Below are 19784 nucleotides of genomic sequence, written 5' to 3'. Positions count from 1 at the left end.
GATGTGACAGAAGAAAAAAATGCCCCCAAAGAACAATCCGTTCGAATGGCTCCACGCTCTCCCAGATGAAATCAAAGAAGAGGGCAAAGGGAGCATGGAGGCACCATAGCGGTGAGTCATGTAGACAACTTCCTCCTTTTTGACCAAGTGAAAGAAATTGCAGTTGTCTGCACAAGCTCGATACAATGACTGGTTGGTTTGGCCAATCTGTATTCCTCAGTGAGTTTTCGTAAGAAGAGAGTTGCCTCCAACTCAGGTTGGATGGGAAGTTGAATAGTTAAAAATACGGCCATCTTTGTATAAACCTGCCTGATCACCTCTCTCTGGATTTGGCCTACATCAAAAGGAATTTAATGGAAGGTTGATTTAGTCTCCAAGAGCAAACATTGGCTATCTAGAGCACACACACAAGCATGACATCAGAAATGCCCAGTTTTGATCAGTGCTACTTCTAGGCCTCACTCCAGACCTGCAGGTGATGAAACCTGGGGCTCTGAATTTGAACAAGGGCCCCAGCCGTCTCAGAGTCTCTAAACAACATCCCAGGGTGTACCATGGTTCACTTCTACCTGACCCAGAATTCTCCCGGCTCCGAAGTAAGCCCACATATTCTGGGGTCACCAGTCTGAAGTGGGGGGTGGGAAGTGCTGAGAGTCTTCCCAAGTGGAAAGAGCTGTGACTGGGCCACTTGGGATTAGCTCTATAGGTCTTGCACATGGACAGGTGCCCTCTCTGTGAGGAAGCCAGGTTCCTGCCCAGGCGTGAGTTGTTCCAGGACACCATTCAACCTCCAGTACCAGCTCATTCCAGGTGCTCCTTGCTCGGGCTCCCCAGGTCCCAGCCTGTGGTGGCCAGTTTTTCCCAGTCTCATACGTAGCCACCACTAGGGGTCTGAACAGAGCCAGGGTCTGCTTCTGTCGCCACCATTTCCACCCTGCCTGGCAGACACTATCTGAAAGCAAACCATCTTATTTAGTCCTCAGTTTGTAAAAGGGCTTTATTCCTTTCTGACAGTAAAAGTTATTTCTGAGGCACCCACTCTTTAAAAAAAAAAAAAAAAAAGACAGTGATTGACAGTGATTTTCAAACTGTGGTATTGGTGGCAATTTCTTTTACTAAAGAGGAGGGAGGGAATAAAACCCTGCAAGTTTCATTTCTGGTAGGGCAACCCTGGAAGGATACCTGAATTTCTGCTAAAGGGAATTGGAGGTTTTGTTTTTGACACTTTACTCACCATCATCCATCCTTGCCTGGGCAGAAGGTAAAGCCTTTTAGAAATGCTGATGTGTCTGGGATATTTCTGTGTGTGGGACTTTCAGATGGGGCAGGAAGCTGGTAGACCGCAGTTTGGATGCAAAGACAGCTGAGGAAACCAGCGGAAGTGCTACTTAGAGCTGTTAGTAAACGTTACTAGGAGTGCTTTTGTGAGGCCCCTGGAAAAGGAACGCAATCTGTTACAGTTTAGACAATAAATCAGAAGTGACAGCTCAAATGGAAAAAGAAAAAGTTCATCCATGGACCTGGCATGTCCCTTGGGGCCCAAATCCACATTGTCGTGGTCCACAGTAATTCAGCATATTGATAATACTGATAACAATAAATATAGTCATACAAACAGTAAAGTTAGTATATTCCTTCCTGTTGTCTAAGAGCTTTACACTGATAATCTCGATTTTTACAAAACCTCTATGAGGTAGGCAGATATATTATTGAAAACATGTAACAACCAGTAGAGTTATATAAATATGTAACTCAATGCATGGATCAAAACTTTAAAATATATTCCATCATCACTCCTTCTTTATCTCTAAATAACCTAAGGTATGTTACAAAAATACTTAACAAGTGATATAAATTTTCCTGTAAATCATTAATGGAATCATTCCCATAATTTTCAAAATTGTGTTGGTGTTTAGAAATGGTTGGTGTGATCTTTTGAGACAGAGCTCACTGTCTGGGATCATTTGACATGGGGAACTGCTTTTGTTCAAAAGTTCAAAAAGTCATTGAACTTTTCCAATGAATTCCTTGAAATCGGTGGCCATTAATTAATATGTAGTCTCAATAAATAGAGAATTTCTCATTATGTCACTGATATTGTTCATGGTTTTAAATCCTCAACCCCTAGTGAACAATAACAATGACAAAATTTATAGTCCTTATGATACTGTTTAAAAATTTTCTATATCCAGTATTTCTATTATCTTATATTTCTAAATCTCAAAAATTGTTTAATCTTTTGACTTAATATTTATTATCCTTCCACAGAACTTTGCAAATACCATTTGGCAAACTGTCAGGATTCAATACATTTAAATGACTGTAGAATTTATTTTCACTTTTGCCCTCAAGCAACAAATGCATTTACATATAGTAATTTATTTTAAAATATTCTAGTTTTCTTTTTGGAATTGATCTGTTACAAGTGGTATCCATATTTCTTCATTTTTATAGTATCTCTTACTTTTCTTTCATTTATTAAATTAATCTTGCAAATCTAAAATTATTAAAATCTATGTTAGAATACCACTACTTAGGGATAAAGCTCTCTAATATGTTTTCTTTTCCAAAGATTTTACTATTTCCATTAAAATAAACATGCAAGACTTCATCGTCTCCAAACTCTGTGCCACTGCGGCACTTCGAGCTCTCAGTAAGGTCCCGTAACCTCCCGATTTTCATCATCTTGATTCCGACGTCTTGAGATATCCTACTGCTTAATTTGATGAAAGATGGTGAAAAGTTATCAGAAAAATACTTTAAGCGATTGACATGATTCACATCATTAATTACACCCCTCAGAGCTAGGGGGTTAGATGCCACTGGTCTGAGAACAGGAGCTTGAGTAAGGGAGCCTGAGATGGCATTCTTGAGTATGTGACTAATGGAGGGAGTGATTGAAGGAGAAGGACAGGGGACTGGCAAATAAGACTGGAAAGGGGAAGAAACTAAACAGAGATAAGGATTCTGCTGAAATTGACTCACTGCCTGATCCCATGGAGAGAGCTGGGGTGTGAGTTGTATCAAGGGGCTTGATTCATCTCGTGGCGAGGGAGCTGGCTTTTACTCTGCCCCCTCATCATTTAGTCACCGGTCATGGGCCTGGGGGTGGGGGTAGGGGAAATGTGCACAAAATCACCCAGGTGTCTCTGAACAAGCTGTCCTCCAAAGAGACTGAGCCAGTCTGCCCAGTCTGGAGGAGGGCACCTAGGCTACAAGACCGTAGGCACCCACCACCAAACAACAGTCTAGAAACAGTTTCTAAAATCTTGGCTAAAGCTCCAGATCTCCCGTATTTCCTTTCTACCCTGCTCTAGTACTCCTACTGTGTACGAAATCCAGGAATGTTTTCATGGAACATCATTGAAACCATATTTTTTCAAGCATGACAATAAAATTTGGATATAGTATTTTAGGTCTTCCTTTACCTTTAAAAGGTGAACAAAAACCAAAAAACTATTTTCAAAGTCTTGAATTTTACAGTTTAAGTAATTTTAAAATACATGTTATGGAAATAGTTGAAGTTTTAGAAAAAGTGATGGAAATTTTATTGCTTTAATTTATAAATTTTCCAGAATTCGTTTTATTTAAATAGTTATGTTTTATAACAAGCAGGGTCATTAATTTAAATCATAATGGTACATCCATGCTTTTTAATTTTTTTTTGAAATTCTATTTCATGTCTAAAAATAATTATTTATAACCATACATTAGATTGTGTTAAAAGTCCTGATAACACTTTTTGATTATTCTCACTTGCTTTATAGATACAGTTTTGATTTGAAAATTTACAGAATTTTTATTTCAAATACATGTGTGAAACCAATGTAAGATATTCTTTTCATTATTTTCCTCACCGAGATTGTATGATTTATCAGAGCAATGAGCTTTACCAGAATACATTTACCATTTTGATTAAATATATTTGATATGTTCAACTTTTCACATGACAACTTCTGATCCCCATTTATGCACAACACAACTCTGAATGCCGTTCATATTTTTCATTATAATAATCAAATTGTTTTTCATTCCAGAAATAGAAATCATTTGCTTTATTTTGTATTGTTTCTAGTACAGTGTAAAAGGACATTCGGGGCTGTTCTTATGTGGGCACTATAGCAGAAGATGTTCTGGCCTGCAATTCACTATTCATCTTGTTCTTATTTTTTCCCAAAGATTCCGTACTTGTTTGACTGGTCCCTCCCAGACTTCATATCTACCCAGAACCTTAAAATGTGAGTTTATTTGGAAATGAGGTCTTTGCAGATGTAATGAGTTAACATAAAGTCACTGGCGTCCTTAGAAGAAGGTAGCTTTGTGATTCCTTGTAAGGGCTGGGGCTGACGGGACCTTTGGTAGTATCCCCTTTTCTGCAGTCCTCAGTATCCAGGATGGCCTAGGCTACTGCCAAGGAGGAAGCTCCATTCCTAGGCCTCAGAGTCATATGAAATGACCCCCCACCTCGCCCCCTCTCAGGGAAGGGTTGCTGAGGATTTTGGGAAGATAGGGTCAGTTCACAGGCCAGCTGCTGGCCTTACCCTCCTTCTGATTCTTCTTGGGACTTGCTCCATCTTTCTACAGCTGTGAATAGTTATCTTTGATGTCTATGCCTGGACAGAGCTGGTTGCTTCCCTATCAGGGTCACCACTCAGAAACTACACCGTGTGAATGGACTCAGCAGAGTCTTTCTTGCCTCTCTGAGTTTGCTGCACCCTTGTCCAGAGTCTTTAAACCCCCAAAGGAAAGGATCTAGCACTTAGTGAGCGCCTCCTGGTCAGGGGCCAGCCCATCAGATGGGTCAGTTCACTCCATCCTCATAGTAACGCTATGAGTTATTTGGTTTCACAGATCAAAAACCATTCAGGAACAGACCTAAGTCTCCAGCTGGTAGAGGCGGATCCAGAGTACTCTAACCAGGATGCCTAGTCATACCTAGCTATGGTAGATTGGTGTTAGACGACAGTCACCTCCCCCTCCTCCCCTACCCATGATCACTGAGGGAAACATGGGCCCACTCGCAATGGAAAATGTACTTTAACGCATGTTACAACCTTTATCTCCTTGGAAGTAATTTGAAATGGCTTCTACTGCACTAGCTAATATCAGAATTCCTGCGTTCCCATCCAGAGCTGTGTTGTGTAGACCTAGAATCTTCCCTCTAGATCTACAAGGGTACAAAGATAGACATAGGGCATCCATGCTGTTTAATCATGAAAAACCGCAGACACCTAAATGCCCATCGATTGAGAATTAGTTATTTATATTATAGGAATTCCCTAAAATGGGATATTTTTTAACATCCTGTTCTTTTGTTAAATAGCTTTGTTGAGATATAATTCATATACCATAAAATCTAAAGTTTACAGTTCATTGGTTTTTGTATATTCACAAAGCTGCATAACCATCACCACAGTCTAACTTTAGAACATTTTTATTACCCAGAAAAGAAATTCCATACACTATGAGGTATTTTGGAGCCATTTTTTTTTAAATGAGATAGGCAGTTCTCTATGTATTTAAATGGGAATATATTCATATTGGGCAAAACACATTGCAGAAAATATATAACATATATCCCATTTATTTACAATAGTAGATGTATGCCTGTCTACACATATTGGTACTTACGTATTTGTTCATGTATTAATTTGTATATGCATAGAATAGTTTTTCTATACTATTTCTCTACTATGTATTTTACATACTTTTTTTTTACATCAATGGTACGTTTCTGTTATAAATAATAGCCTAGAAGTGAAATAAACTATGGGGGTGTCCAAAGTTGAGAAAGAGCTGTTTAGGGGAAGCTGCTGCTGCTAAAACAAATGTGAAAGTAGAAATGATTCGTTTGTTTAACCTTCTAATCTTCCATTAGATGGCGCCATTGTCAAATTTCTGTAGTTTCAAATGGGCCTGGGAAGGCACGGACCCGCCCGTTAATTGTTTTAGCTTCTAACAACTTGTTTTTGGTTTTGCTTGCTTCTCTTTTACATTGCTTGAAAAAAAGTTAAAGCACCCTTCAGAAATACCCTACTATTTCAGTCCAATGGGGATAAATTAAATGAAATGCTTATTAAAGGAATTTAGTCATTAGATACAAATACTGTCAAGTATATGTAAAGACTGACACCTGGGAACAAGTTACTTTCTCTGAGTCCCGTGAAAATTCACCGCTGATATCCTGATTGTCAGAGGTGCAGAAGACTGTCTGCTACTTTAGAATTTTTTCAGAGTTCTGAGCAGGCTAAAATTCCTACCTCTTTCACCATCACTTCCTTTATTTGTATTTCATAAATCTCGTTATTGGGAAGGTTTTTATCCCAAATGGAATTTACTAAGTAGTTACTGCTTCTTCTATTTTGTATTTTTGTGCGTATGTGTTTGATTAAAGTTCTTAGACAAAGGGACAACCTTGCTAGTTCGATAGAACGTCAGCCAGAAGCAGAAGGAGCTTGAACTGGGTCGTAGGTGTGAGGGCCTTGGGGATGCTGCTGACCAGCCATGGTGCTGTGGGTGAGTTCCGGTGGCTGGAAGGACCTCATGGGACTGAGTTATTGTGCATAGAAATCACTTTAGCACTACAATAAATGCCAGTTACTATTATCGGCATTTTATTCAGCGTAAGCTACAGCATCCACAGGCAGCCGCCTAGAATCTCTTTCGCTGACCTACTCATCACTCACACTGAGAAGTCCCAAGTAGGCACAGTTGGTCTAGGTTTACCTTTGGGCTGACCGTGGTCAGGAGAGTGTCTCTTCCCTGTTTGAAATGCCTAATCGCCTATTTATACAGTTGGTGAACTGATTAACGGATCCTTAGGTTTATAGGTATAGGAAGTGTCCCTGAAGCATCTGCTGTTTGAGATCAGTTTTTGTGAATTCCTCCGCTACCGAAATGGAACCACGGAAGTAAAGAGCACAGACTGGAAGGTCGATGAGTCCCTTTCATTCAAAAGAAGAGTAGACCTCAGAGAGGACGAATTTAAAGAAGAGATTATCATAATTTTGACGGTTGGTCAGAATTTGGTACCTTGCTTAGAGTCAGACCTTGCAGCAAATGGCTTTGTATGTACAGTTGGCCCGTGAACAACTCAGGAATTAGGGGCACCGACCCCATACAGTCATAAATCGCGTATAGCTTTTGACTCTACAGTGGGCACTCTGCATCTGGGGATTCAACCGACCACAGATAGAATACAGTATTTCCATCCATAATTGGGAATCCACTACGAAAATACTGTTTTTGTTCCGCAGTCGATTGAATCTGCATACGAGAAACCCATGGGTACAAAGGCCCGATTGCATTTAATAAAAACAATGCTCTTGTAAGCGGACCTGCGCAGTTCAAACCAGCATCGTTCAAGAGTCCACTGAATTAATTACTGCCGAGTGCAACTGTGCAAATTCTTAAAATGCAACTTTCTTGTCTTGATTGCAAAATGCAATTCTGAAGGCAAATCCCGCAGATGTAGGAAAGTTCGTTTTCTTGGTGGAGGGGAAAAAGTGTCTTTCCCGTAGCAGAGAGAGAAGAGCCGTTTCTCTCTGTTTTTCATGCTGTTGGTGTGTGCTGGCAGATGGGTGTGTACTAGGCTTGCAGTTCTTCAGGTAGCACCTCCTTAAGAGCAGGGAGGTGTCATACTCATTTTCGTAGCTTCCTGCCCAGCCTGCTCATGCTCATGGCATTCACTGGCCACTTGCTCAGCTGAGCAGAGTTGAATTGCTGGGCAGTGATTAGTGAGGGGGTGGGGTGGGGGTAATTTCAGAGTTTTGGAGGACCCAGCAAGCAGAACAAGTGTGTTTCTGACCTCAGGGGGCAGGGGGATGGGGAGAGTCTTGCCTTCTGCAGGCCCCAAGCCCCAGGAAAACAAAGCTTTGTTGACTGTTTAGATTTCCTGCACTAGAGACTTCTGTGGGCTCCTGGGCTGGTGGGATGGTTTTTCTAGTTGTATTTTGCCAGGAGTGAGGGTGGGGAGAGAGTGGAGAGGGTATGCAAAAGGAAAAGCAATAATAAGCAATATTATTGTAAGTGCTATGCTAAATTTAACAGTGAAGTATAATTTATATACCATAAAATTTACATACCATAAAATTACACTTCAATGATGTTTAGCTAGGATTGCCATGTAAGATATAGGGTGCTCAGTTAAATTTGAATTTCAGATAAGTAACAAATAATATTTTTAGCGTAAGTATGTTTCATGCACTATCTGGGACATACTTACACTAAAAATATAATTTGTTGCTTACAGAAATTCATATTTAACTAAGAATCCTGTGTTCTTACTTGCTAAACTTCAGAACTCTATATTTCTTCAATAGATAGAGCTGTGTAACAAGCACCACAATCGGATTTTAAACATTTACGTCACCCAGAAGTTCCCTCTTGCTCATTTACTGTCAATCCCTGATGCTTCCTCAAATCTCAGGCAACCACAGATTTGCATTCTGTCTCTATAGAGTTGAGTAAGGCTGTATTTTTAAGTGGAGAGACTAAGCTGTTATATAACTTAGTTTAAAGAAAAATATTTATGTAACAAATGTGATTCCATTTTTTTTTTTTTTTCAAGTGAAACCAGAGAGGAAAACTGGCTGCTTGGGGTGGGTTTTCGTTGTCTTTTACCATCTGAGTGGCTCCTGGGTTGCCAATATGTGGACTGTTTGAATCTCTTGGTATTTGTGGACTGTACAGGTAACCCAGCTGTGGTAAGGCTGAGAGAGCCTCGTGGCCTGGTGCTGACAGTGGGGACACTTTCCAGGCCCAGCCAGGACAAAGAGGAGGTTGGGAAGGACTCACAGGCGATCAGAAGGGCCCAGTCAAGGACGCTGCACACTGTACTGGCAAAATGCTGGTCCTCGGCTACCCGGGCCCAGTCTTGGAGTGACTTAATTAAACAAAATATTATGTGTTAAGGAGCCTAACACTGTGTCTGTTGCATAAACGGTAGCTGGAAAACAGCCTTCCATGAATCCAGAGTTCATTTGACACATGTTGCTGAACGCCCACTGAGGGCTGAAGCATCTCCGAGGATGTACATGAAAGATGGCCTCTGCTTTAAGAAAGTTAATTCTGTAGCCGCTAATGTTTACTGAGTACTAACCATGTGCCAGTGTTTTCTAAGTGCTTTATTTATGTTAACATCTAATCCTCACAGATGCTATAAGGCAGACAGTATCATTCTCCCCGTCTTGCCTATGAGAAAGTGGAGGCTCAGAGAGGCTAAGTAAGTCCACCAAGGTCCCACAGCTAGTCTGGGCCCAGAAGAACCTTTTCTTACCACTACTCTGTGCTGCCTCATAATGTGGTGTGATAAGGTCTGTGGAAGCCCAGAAAGCAAGGTGTCTGAGCCACTGGGAGGGAGCAGCCAGGCATCTCCCCTGAGGAGTTAACTGACTAAAGAATCAGGGAACAGCATTCCAAGCAGAGGGAACAGCATACAAAAAGGTTAAGCGGCAAGAGAAAGTGGCGTGATGAAGAGTGACCAGCAAGGCTTGGACAAATGACATTTTATAGCATTAAAAAAAAAAAAAAAAGCCTGGAATTTTTATTAGTAGAAAAAGAGTCTGAATTTGTCAAGGGAAAGAGTCTCAGATGAGAGCCCTGAGGCCTTCAGGCTTGTGGCAACTATCTCAACTTGGTGAGAGTCTGGCCCATCGCTCTCCCTCTCCAGGAATGTTCTCCTGTCGTAAAGAACTAACAAGACCTATGCTGTGAGGCTCATGTGACAGAACACAGTGTCATGTAGGGCAGAGTGTAAGGTAATGAAATGGAATAAAGTAGGAGACATCCATTGAAGAGCTTTAAAGTGAGCACGTGGCCACCTAAAGTGTGACAGTTCTGGGCCCTCTGGGTCACCCAGGCACCTGTGCCTGATGCACTCCTTTGAGAGGATACAAAACCTCTTCCTTCCGCTCTCAGCGGGAGGGGGTTTTCAGTGTTGATTTTCATCTGGCAGAGACCCCCTCTTTTCTTCCTCTACCTGTGGTTTGGGAGGCTCAGCCTGGACAGAAGCCAGGCATCTAACTAACTCTGGAGTTAGGAATGTGTTTTCAGGGAACCAGAGGAGGGAAAAATCCTCTTGCTGACTCTGCCTCGCTGGTTTCCTGGTGATTTATCACTATGGAAACAAGCTCCCTTCCTCTTAGCTGCCGGCTGGTTGGGGGTGCACATTGTTGATGCTATTGCTGCACAGATCAGAAGTTCCTTCCTCTTTCCTGTTGCAGAAATGCCACAGTCACCACCGTTGTCCTAGAACTGCAGCTCACACCTGAAGAGCTCGAGCTTGGGAAAAACAATCTCATATGATTCCCCAGGGGTCGTGGGAGCCTTCTGGGTAAGAGGTAGGGCCTGAGAACAATGCGGGTGTGAGAACAATGCAGGCTCCAGGGCTGAACTGGGGCCCTGCTTTTCCCTTTCCCTCAGTTCTCCTAGCCACGTTTTAAAAATGGATTTTCAGGCAGTCGCAGGTAGTATTGTGTTAGGCAGCAGAACACTCAAAGTCCCTTTGTGTGGGCAAAGCTTTCTGCGAGGGCAGGGCAGATGTGATTACAGGCAGGGCAGAAAACCCTTCCACTGCATGTGCACACCCCCTTGTGGAGACCGCGAGAGAAATCTCTTAGAGGGCGAGGCTTGCACATGGAGGGCACATGTGGATACAATGGAGGGGAGATCGGTGTTCGAAGAACACTGCACACGGGTGTCATCATCAGTCACTGCTACATTCACACGGGTTTCAGGTGTTGGCAGCTGGAGGCCTGGGGACAGCTAGCTCAGCTGGGGTTGGACCAGCATTCAGGCCACTCCTTTTAAAGGCCAGTGCCTGGGTCATAGCACCCTGAGCCTGACATCACACATACTGTGCCAGGTCCTGGATGTGAGGACACAGGGCAAGTGGTGAGTGCAGATCCCAGAGACAATAAAGGCAGCTCCCTGGCCAGGAGGTCTTGAGACATGGCCAGGCCCAGCAGGCCTTTCGCTTGCTGCATGGCACAGCCAGCCCTACGGACCTTGTCTGTAAGACGACCTAAGGATGGCTCTCTTGGCCCCATCCTATGGTGGGGAGAGAGGACAAAGCATACCTAACATTTACAAATTTCACTGTTCCAGAGGTCCATCTGAGAATAATTTTTTGGTGCAATTGATCCCGAAATGATCCAGGAGGAAAAAATTCCACTTAGGATCTGGGACATTTCAATGCATCTGCAGAATAATGTTCAAAAATACCGCTTTACCTCCTCCAACATCCAAGATCTCCCTTCCATCTTTCCTGGTTCTCAAAATGTTCCTGCTGTTCGCTTTCCATCTAGAATGTCCCTTTATTTGGAGCATATTTGCTCCTTTTCACCCTGGGATTCTTCCAGGTTCTAAGTAGTAGTGTGATAATTTATGTGTTATTCTTCGTAGCAGAACAGGCTGAATCCCTGAATTTCAAGTCTGTCTAGAAAGAAGCACCATTTCCTGTGCATATTCTCATACCCCAGCCTGGCTGCCTTTTTTATTTGGATGTTTATTTTAAATATCCAAATAAACATTTTGGATGTTTATCTATTTATTTTCATTTTGTTTAACAGGGTAATGAGGCTTTAAAAAACCCCCAGGAAACATTAAGACAGTTGTACAGAACAAAGTGAAGGATTACATCCTAGAATAACCTTGGCGAATAAATACTTCGCATTCCGTGTATTTCAACTTTTTCAGATGTTGACCCCTTCAGTCTTTACTCTAAGCCAGAGATTTTCCTATTATGGGGCACTTTAAAGAGTCTAGAAATATTTTTCTTCTAGTGTCACTGTGCAAAAAGTTGAGGGTTCAGATCTGGAGTCAGGCAGCCAGGGTTCCTCCAATGGACTTTACCACGTAAACTAGCTACGTGATCTCGGGCAAGTGTACCAACCTCTCTGAGTCTTGTGTGTCTCCTGTACAGTGAGGATGATACTAGTGTCTGGTTCACAGGATTCAATGAGACGATCCATGAGAAGTGCCGAGCACTCTAAATTTTAGGAGAGACCCCACCCCAAATCTCTTGAAATAATGCAGCCTTTCGTTGAAGGAAGTTTGAAGGGGGCCGTGAGAGGAAAATTATGTCATACTTCCTAGAAAAAAAACTTAGTGAAAATCCTCAGTACCTAGCTTTACTCTCTCAAAGTCAAGTCCCACTGTCCTTCCCAAAGTCAGCCAGTCCGTCCTGCTCTGTCACCCTCACTCCCAGATGGGCTCCTTTTCCCCTCACTTCCGTGTACCTCATCCCTGGCTTTTGTCGTTCCTCCGCCCTTCAGCCCCTAGGGAGGAAGACTGTGAGCACTTAGGCCGCGTTTTGTTTTCCTTCTTGTTTTTAGGTCACGCTTGCTATCAGTTGGTCATGGGTCAGCTCAGTTTCCTCCAGTAGGGACGCAGATGCGTTTTCCCGCCAGCTGGCTGGTCATTCATGAGCGCCGCGAATAACTTCACGGGCCTTCTTAGCATTGAGCGAGAGCCGTGATCCCAGCCCACAAGCAACAGAGGCCACTAACCACCTCTGTGATGACCGTTTTCCTTCCTTTTATTTTGCCATCGATCCTGGCACTCAGCAGGAACGCTGCTCTCAATCATGGCATTGGTTATGATGAATGTTTGCCTCCTGAGTAGCTTTATCAATAAGACGAAGAGATGTTCAGTAGCCACGATTTTCCCCTGGCGAGAGGAGTGGCCCGCGTGGCTGCATGGTCCTCAGGAACTGGCATGCAAACTCGCCTCTTGCCATTGCTGGCCCAGAGGTGACCTACAAGTGTTTGCAAACATCTCCTTCCCTCTCACAAACCTTTTCCTCACTTGCCACTCAATTTACTATTTTTAACAAAGTAAAATAGAAAAAAATTCCATTTATATATTTTTAATTTTCAATAAGACATTCCTACTTTATAGAGAATAAGGAGCATGACCATCTTTTCAGTGAATAAAACAAATGATGAAGAGCATATGCTTCCGTTCTTACATCAGAGCCAAGGCTTGGTAAGGGGAGGTAGTTTCCATGAGAACTGGAGGGAGTGGTTCCCATGGAGAGAGAGTGATTGGGAGACAGACACACAGACCCACGGAGAGGCGTGGGGGCAGGCTCTCCTGTGAGGATCCACGAATCCTCTGAAGGTCCAGCCCCATGTTGACCTGGCTCTTAGGTCACGCTATGGTATCGTCTGGGCTGAGAGGCAACCTTATCACAAGAGTTTAAAAATCCCGAGTGAAAAGCTTACATAAACAAACCTTGAAAAGCCTTTACTAATTTATTACCCAAGCCCAAACCTTGCTTAGATTCTTTTCTCGTGAGCACTAATTTTTTCTGTTCTGTCAATTTCTCAGAAATTTAATGTGCGTATTTTTTTTTCCCTAAAAAGTCTAATTACCTGAATCAGTCATTTCTCTGAGCCTCATTTTATGATCTGAGCATCATATTGTGATTCTCTCGCATGCATGTCTCAAATTCGTTTTTCACCTGTTACCCTGGTCTTGTGTCAATTTTATTATTTTATTATTAGTCCAGCTGTTAAAACTAAAGACGGGACCAGGGCGGGAATTTTCCCCATCCCTGACAATATGCTCACTTTCTTAACTGTGGCTGTTGTGTCACAGCGTTTACTTATGTCAAAACTTTTCTAAGCGTGCCTTTTATATAAAATTCTAGAAATGCAGACTAACCCATAGTGACAGAAATATATGCAGTTTATTGTACATCGCATCTCAAGAAAGCTGTTAGAACTTTCAATTTTTAATTAGAATTTTGTAAGTTAATGCACCACCACCCCCCCCCCCCCAAAAAAAAAGGTGTCACATAATTTAAAACTAAAAAAGTACAGAAAGGTTTACAGTTCAGGTCCCAGTTGCCCACTTTCCACTACCTGTTCCCCAACTACAGATTACAAGAGTGATTTGCATTGCTATAGACTTTTCAAAAGTTAGTATTTACCTTGACTGATTGTGAGATACCCTAGTCAGTAGTGAACAGGCAAGTGGAACAAAGGTTTATATACCCTTAAAGAGTCAGGTAACCAACCCCCTAAGAGTGCCTGCCAGTCACGCCCAGGCCTGAATGCACATACTGGAATCCTTTTGGCCTATTTCCGACTTTCAGATACTTTTTCTTATGTTCTCTCTCTGTTCCTATCCTTTTCCCATTTTTCTATTGTATGGTTGATCATTTTCTTCTCGATTTCTGAGAGCTCTTCACATATTAGGGAGGTTAGCTCTTTGTCTAAGACGTGAGTTGCAAACATTTTTTCCAGTCATTTTTCTCTTGACTGATTTTTTTTTTTTTTTGCAAAGTAGACTTTCATGGAGTATAATTTATCAGTCTTTTATTTTATGACTTCTGAATTTTAGTTATAGTTAAACAAGCCTTTGCTTGAGGAATTTTTTCATGTCTTTTAGAACGTTCAGGGTTTCATTTATACCCTCAGGTGGTTGGTTCATTTGGAATTTATTCTGGTACGTGGTATAAATTGTAGGATATAGTTTTTCTACTTTTCTTTTAAAACATTAACACTAATTTTTTAAATAAAGCTTTTTTTTTCCTCCTGGTGTTTTAAAAGTATTAGCATTGTGTGTGAAAAGATGACTAATGACTAATTTTTATAAATTTACTTTGAAACTTACGGGCAATGGTTGAGGCATTTATCACTGTTGCCCTAATGTAACTTTGCAAAGCAAAAGTTGCTTACTCTACAGTATGTAAAAGTTGCCTTTGAAGCCAACATTTAGTACTCATGGCGTATCTATTTTTTTCCTGACAAATCTACCTGTTGGTAGATGGGTGGGGATAATTTCCAGCTTAGCCACACATCGCTTTTCAGAAGCTCTTACCAAAACTTCCATTGAACCATAGATCAGAGAAAAAAACTGTTCTCTGGCTGGAAACCATCACTTCTCGGGACTTGCCCTAAGACAGAGAAGTCTTTGCTTTCTGTCTTCCCAGTTGAAGTCTGATGTAGCTTTACCATGTGGCAGTATTAGAGGGTAGCATTTCAAAAACAAGATGGCTTGCTGACTTATGATGAATGGATAGGAATTAGCCAGGGGAAAAAAATAGGGAGAAGAGTACTCCAGGCAGTGGAATAGCTTTAGCATAGGTTCAGACACGTGATATGTTCTAGGAACTGTAAATTCCAGCAACCAGAATGTAGGATCAAGGAAGACAATGATGAGAGATGTCAACGTTACAAATCTCCAGACCTGTAGAGAATTTTTCTAAAGTTCATTTAAGCCCAAACTGAGGACAGTTGGTAGGAAGTAAGATCTCAAGTGCTTTGGAGAATGACCGTTTTGCAGTTTTCTGTTATGCATTTGAAATTAAGGAAGGACTGTAAGGGATATTACACAAAGGTGGGAGAAAGCAATGCGAGGATTGGATTACAGGATAGTGAACAAGGTCATGTGCCCTCTTGAGGATGGTCACCTAGATGTTCAAAAGTATGATGATCTAGATGCACAAAAATAGTAGACAAGGCTTGCTTAAGGCAAAGACAGACCTTTTACTACAAAAGTTATATGGCAATCCACCATGACCAGCCCAACCGAGTTAGGAACTTATGATCAGATCACCCTGTGAAGTTACTTTAGGTAGAACTCCTTTTTCAGCCACAGAGACCAGGCTTGAGAGGTAAGCAAGGACTGGATCTTGAAGGATTGTAAACTGACTTTTTCCAGAGGGCAACGGGAAGCCATTATGTTATCAAATTAAAGGGAGTTGATTTGCCTGCAAGCATCAAAGCCAAATGAGATATGTACAGGGGTTTGCAGCAAAGTAAGTAAAGGAAATGGTGCTGAGCCTGGAAACAGGTGAGCTGGTGCTCAAAGACCTGGCTTTCCAGTGGCCTCCGGGGGATAAGTTCTATAAGGGGAAAATCATTAGTCATGGTTGTAAAGGGAGTTGGGGTCGTGGGCTCTACCGATAGGTCAGGGCTAAGGTAGGGGGAATAGTCAATCACTGCATTAAGTCCTAATGTCATGGCTTCGTTCTATCTGGTTTCAAGGGGATGTGGCTGGTAAGATGATTTCATTTTCACGTGTGTGGAGCTGAAACTCAGTAAAGTCACGAGGGTCTTTTGACCACACTCTGTTTCTGTGGTCAACAGACCTGAGGCTTTGTTCCTAAGACTGTTTGATGATGAGCAGAATCTGATGTTCTAATGCAGTGTATGCAGAGCGGAAGGGTAGGAAAGAAAAGAAGCAAGTGAGTCATAGTGCTCTTAGACTAAACAAAGCCAGTTCGAATCAAGGAGGAAGACAAAAGTCAGTTTAAGAAATCAAAGTTTTTGCGTGGTTACAATTTTTCCTTTTTGGTCACTTCTCAATCTTGGGAAATAGGAACGAGGGCCGCTATGGCTGCTTCCTGCTGAAAAGGGGCAGAGCCCAGGGCTTAGAGAAATGAAACTGTCTTACATTTAATTGAAACTATTATTATAGTTTCCAGTTTACCATGAATACTCTGTACTACCATAATGTTTGTTTGTTTGTTTGTTTGTTTCCCCTGGGAGTCCTGCTTTTAGTCCTAAAGATGAGATTTTTAGCCAAAAACATACAGTCTCTAACAGAAAACAATTTGATAAGGATTATCAATATAATACATCTCTGTAAATAACCCACGAAAAAGGGCTCCCATTCCAGAATGTAGCCAGGAAAAGGCACCTAACAGGTTTTTCTCATGTCTTATAGCTAAGTAATCTTATGTATAATTCTATTTATCTGAGATTCAACTTCCCCAGAGGTGTTAATGTAGGTGTAGCATGTTATATTAGCTGCTGCATAGACTCTTCTTTGTTTTGCCAGCAGGTAGTCTAATGCAATCCTCTTGTCTAAGACCCACATACTGAGGACTCTTAAGGTGGTCTGTTGGAGTCTTAGAGCTTGAGCGGTGGAATAGGCCAAATGGCTGACTGTATAGGTTAAATGTCATAATATTGGGTTTTAATAAGGGAGATGTCTATGAAAACAGAAGGAAAACAAAGGTTAATTATCAGAGCAAATTATAAACTAGCTTCTGAGTTTGTAAGGCTATCAGTCAAGATTTCTAGGTGTTAGACTGGAAGCATCTTTTGTAGTTTGACATGTCCCTGATGATGTCATTAGGTGCTAAGGTAAACAGCATCAGTCACTGAGATTGTTTAAGTAAGAGCTGTTGTGATTTTCTGAATTTTATATCAAATTGCTCATCTTTAGGTTGCATGGCTTTGGGAAAAGGCAGCTTTAGTTCTCAGCAATTCCTAGTCAGAGGATGAGAGAAAAATTGGAAACATGTTTGGAGTCACAGGCAGATACTGGAGGAATTGAGAATAATTCAGAATCCAGTCCAGTTTACAAAGTGGAAGACGAAACAAAACCCAAAGGCAATGAACAGCACTAGGATCTAATATCCACAAAAGTATATTATAGTTTGTATTGAAACATAATTTTTTTTTCTTTCTAATCACCGCTATTTTTACCAAAGATAGCCAAATTAAGACTAACTTATTTGCAAAGTAAGTCGTTTCAATAAACTTGGCCTGGTTATTTGTATAACTCCAGCAAGAATATTAATTAACCATTTAGGCACTTTTAAATATGCTTTGTTGCAATCTTTAGTAAAGAATCTTCAGATTGAACTTAAAATACCTATTGGGGCCAGACAAGCCAAAGCAAAGATTTGCCATCAGAGGTTGCCTGTAATATAGGTTTTGGGTCAGTTCCTCTCTTCCTGAGATCCCCAGAATATCTCGAGGTTTCTACACCTTCCAAGAAGTGACATTATTTGTTCACATGGTAAAAGCTGCTGGGAACCACGTAAGCAGGGTACCAGGCCAATATCTCCAAGGGCTTTTATTAGCTTCCATAAGTCAATATTAATTCCTTAAAGCTGTCTCTGCATTTTTCTCTCAAACATGACATTTCAGTCAAAGCCTTGTTAATAAAAACCGCTTTCCAATTATGTCCTGTTATAAAGAGAACAGATTCTTGCCGAACTAACACAAATAATCACATTGCCATGAAAATGAAAATACTCATTAAGAGTTTCTCAGAAGGTAAAAAAAAAAAAAAAAAAAAAAAAAAAGAACGGCTTCAGAACACCTGAACTGCGCTAGGATGGAACCGAAGCATGAGACGGCAGCTGCCACGTGTCGTTTTAAAGACATGAAGTTTTCGCTCAGTTACAATTACAACGTCTCACTTAATGAACCTATAATCTGAAAAAGTCAGCCGTGTTCCTTGGCCTGGCTAGGAAAGATAGGAGGTCCAGACTTATGCTGTGCGGGAAGAGCCCCTCTTGGGGGAGAAGGAAAAGCAGAGGGATGTTGCCGAGTGCCCAAGGAGAGAAGCCACGGGTGGAGGTTGGAGAGAGGCAAGAGCCTTCTCACCCTGCCATGAGAAGGGGCCCCGAACCCAGGCGAGACAGGAGGGTCAGGAATGATGCAAATGTCACTTGTGCCCTTTTTCCCCACTCAAAAATTAAACAAAGCAGCTGCGTTCAGTGGCCCCTCAGGAAGACCAGTCATTTCCTGAGGAGCTATCAGACCAGCCCATGCATTGTTTCAGTTTCCAGTGATGGCCGCCATTACCTGACCAGCACCAGAGCTGTCTCTCTGCTGCGCTAGGAGAAGTTACCAGAGTGGTGTTTCTTGCTTTCCACAGGACAAGTTGCTCATTTGTAGTGCATGGGAAGTGTCTTCTGGCCCAGGGGCTTGGCCCGAAGGCAGAACTAACTGTCCGAAGTCTTCACTCTCAGGATGCAGCCAGAGTGGGTCCACGGGAGCATGATGTGGCTCAGAGTCCTGCTGACACTTCTGCTCTGTGAGTTCTGTTCTCTTCCCACAGCACTTAAACGTCATGAGAATTGAAGCTAATGAAATCAACGTATTTCTTCTGTATTTTCCAGGTTCAAGCCTTGAAGGTCAAGAAAACTGTAAGTTGTAAAGTTTCTATGTAGCCTCACTGTGTCTTTCTGTGATTCTTAAAACTCGTGTCAGATTGCTTGGGTTAATGTTTATAACGATTGAGAAAAAAAAAAAATGTTCCAATTGAGAACTAAAGTTTATTGCTTTCGGGCATTTTTAGGAGGTTGTTCTAAGCCAAATTCTAATCAGTATGTTCTATGTTAGAATTGGTGAAGTGAAAAAAAAAAAAAAAAAACCAAGAGGTTCCATAATTTCTCTTTGTCATTCTACCATACAGTTCTCATTTTCATATTCTACCCTATCCCCAGTTATTTTTATTCACAAATGAAATATAATCAATTTGTTAGGGTCATGAAGACAGAAGATAGTTTAAACTGTTGTTATGACATTTTTCTTCTAAATGAGCTAAACCAGATATTGGATTTCATCTCCCATCTACCCGTGAGGCTGCTGTTATACTTGCAATATTTTATGCTTTTGGCAGGAAGGGGGACTTCTGCCTGTCATCGAAGTCTGGTTTATCATCCACTTTAGAGCCACTTTTGAGTCTTTAAGATAAGGAGGTTTTATGTTGCTTTCTCTGGGACCATGTGAAGGAAGAGGTTTGTCTGGATCTGGGGGTTTAGTAGAGGGAGAGCCCACAGAACAGGATTCCCTTGTCAGCGGTCACTTCAGTTGGCAAAGAATGGGGGTGACTGTACAGCAGACAGGTGTACAGCTCTTTGGAGATGACTTATGTGGATGATGCTGGTTCATTGAGCCAGGGCTTGGAATAGTGGCTCCAGGACGGGGAGGGCTAATGTGGCTACTAGCAAAGCCCGCCTGCGGGTCTCCTGGTCAGCTGCCTGTGTGCTTCGGCAGGCGTTTGATCCCTGTGACAATCCATGGGGG

General features: G+C 41.8%; 1 protein-coding gene across 10 annotated transcripts in view; it reads left to right on the top strand.

Annotated features, from left to right (window-relative positions):
* The first annotated feature begins 2 nt into the window (after positions 1-2).
* PECAM1 (platelet and endothelial cell adhesion molecule 1) overlaps positions 3-19784 on the top strand; it is a 70460-nt gene continuing 50678 nt past the window's right edge. For 2 of the 10 annotated variants that reach the window (XM_016128892.2, XM_016128901.2), the window contains exons 1-2: positions 18132-18789; positions 18875-18901. In XM_016128892.2, the coding sequence (XP_015984378.2) occupies positions 18726-18789; positions 18875-18901 (91 nt within the window). In that variant the 5' untranslated portion in view covers positions 18132-18725. Of the gene's footprint in view, positions 112-18124; positions 18790-18874; positions 18902-19784 lie in introns of those variants that run through there. The other 8 variants (XM_016128919.2, XM_016128884.2, XM_016128928.2 and 5 more) reach the window with 6 other exon arrangements.

This window comes from Rousettus aegyptiacus, unplaced genomic scaffold (assembly GCF_014176215.1).
Source record: "Rousettus aegyptiacus isolate mRouAeg1 unplaced genomic scaffold, mRouAeg1.p scaffold_m13_p_6, whole genome shotgun sequence".
In the NCBI taxonomy this organism is placed as follows: domain Eukaryota; kingdom Metazoa; phylum Chordata; class Mammalia; order Chiroptera; family Pteropodidae; genus Rousettus; species Rousettus aegyptiacus.
The sequence above is the reverse complement of the archived record's forward strand: the minus strand, read 5'-3'. Positions and strand labels throughout refer to the sequence as shown.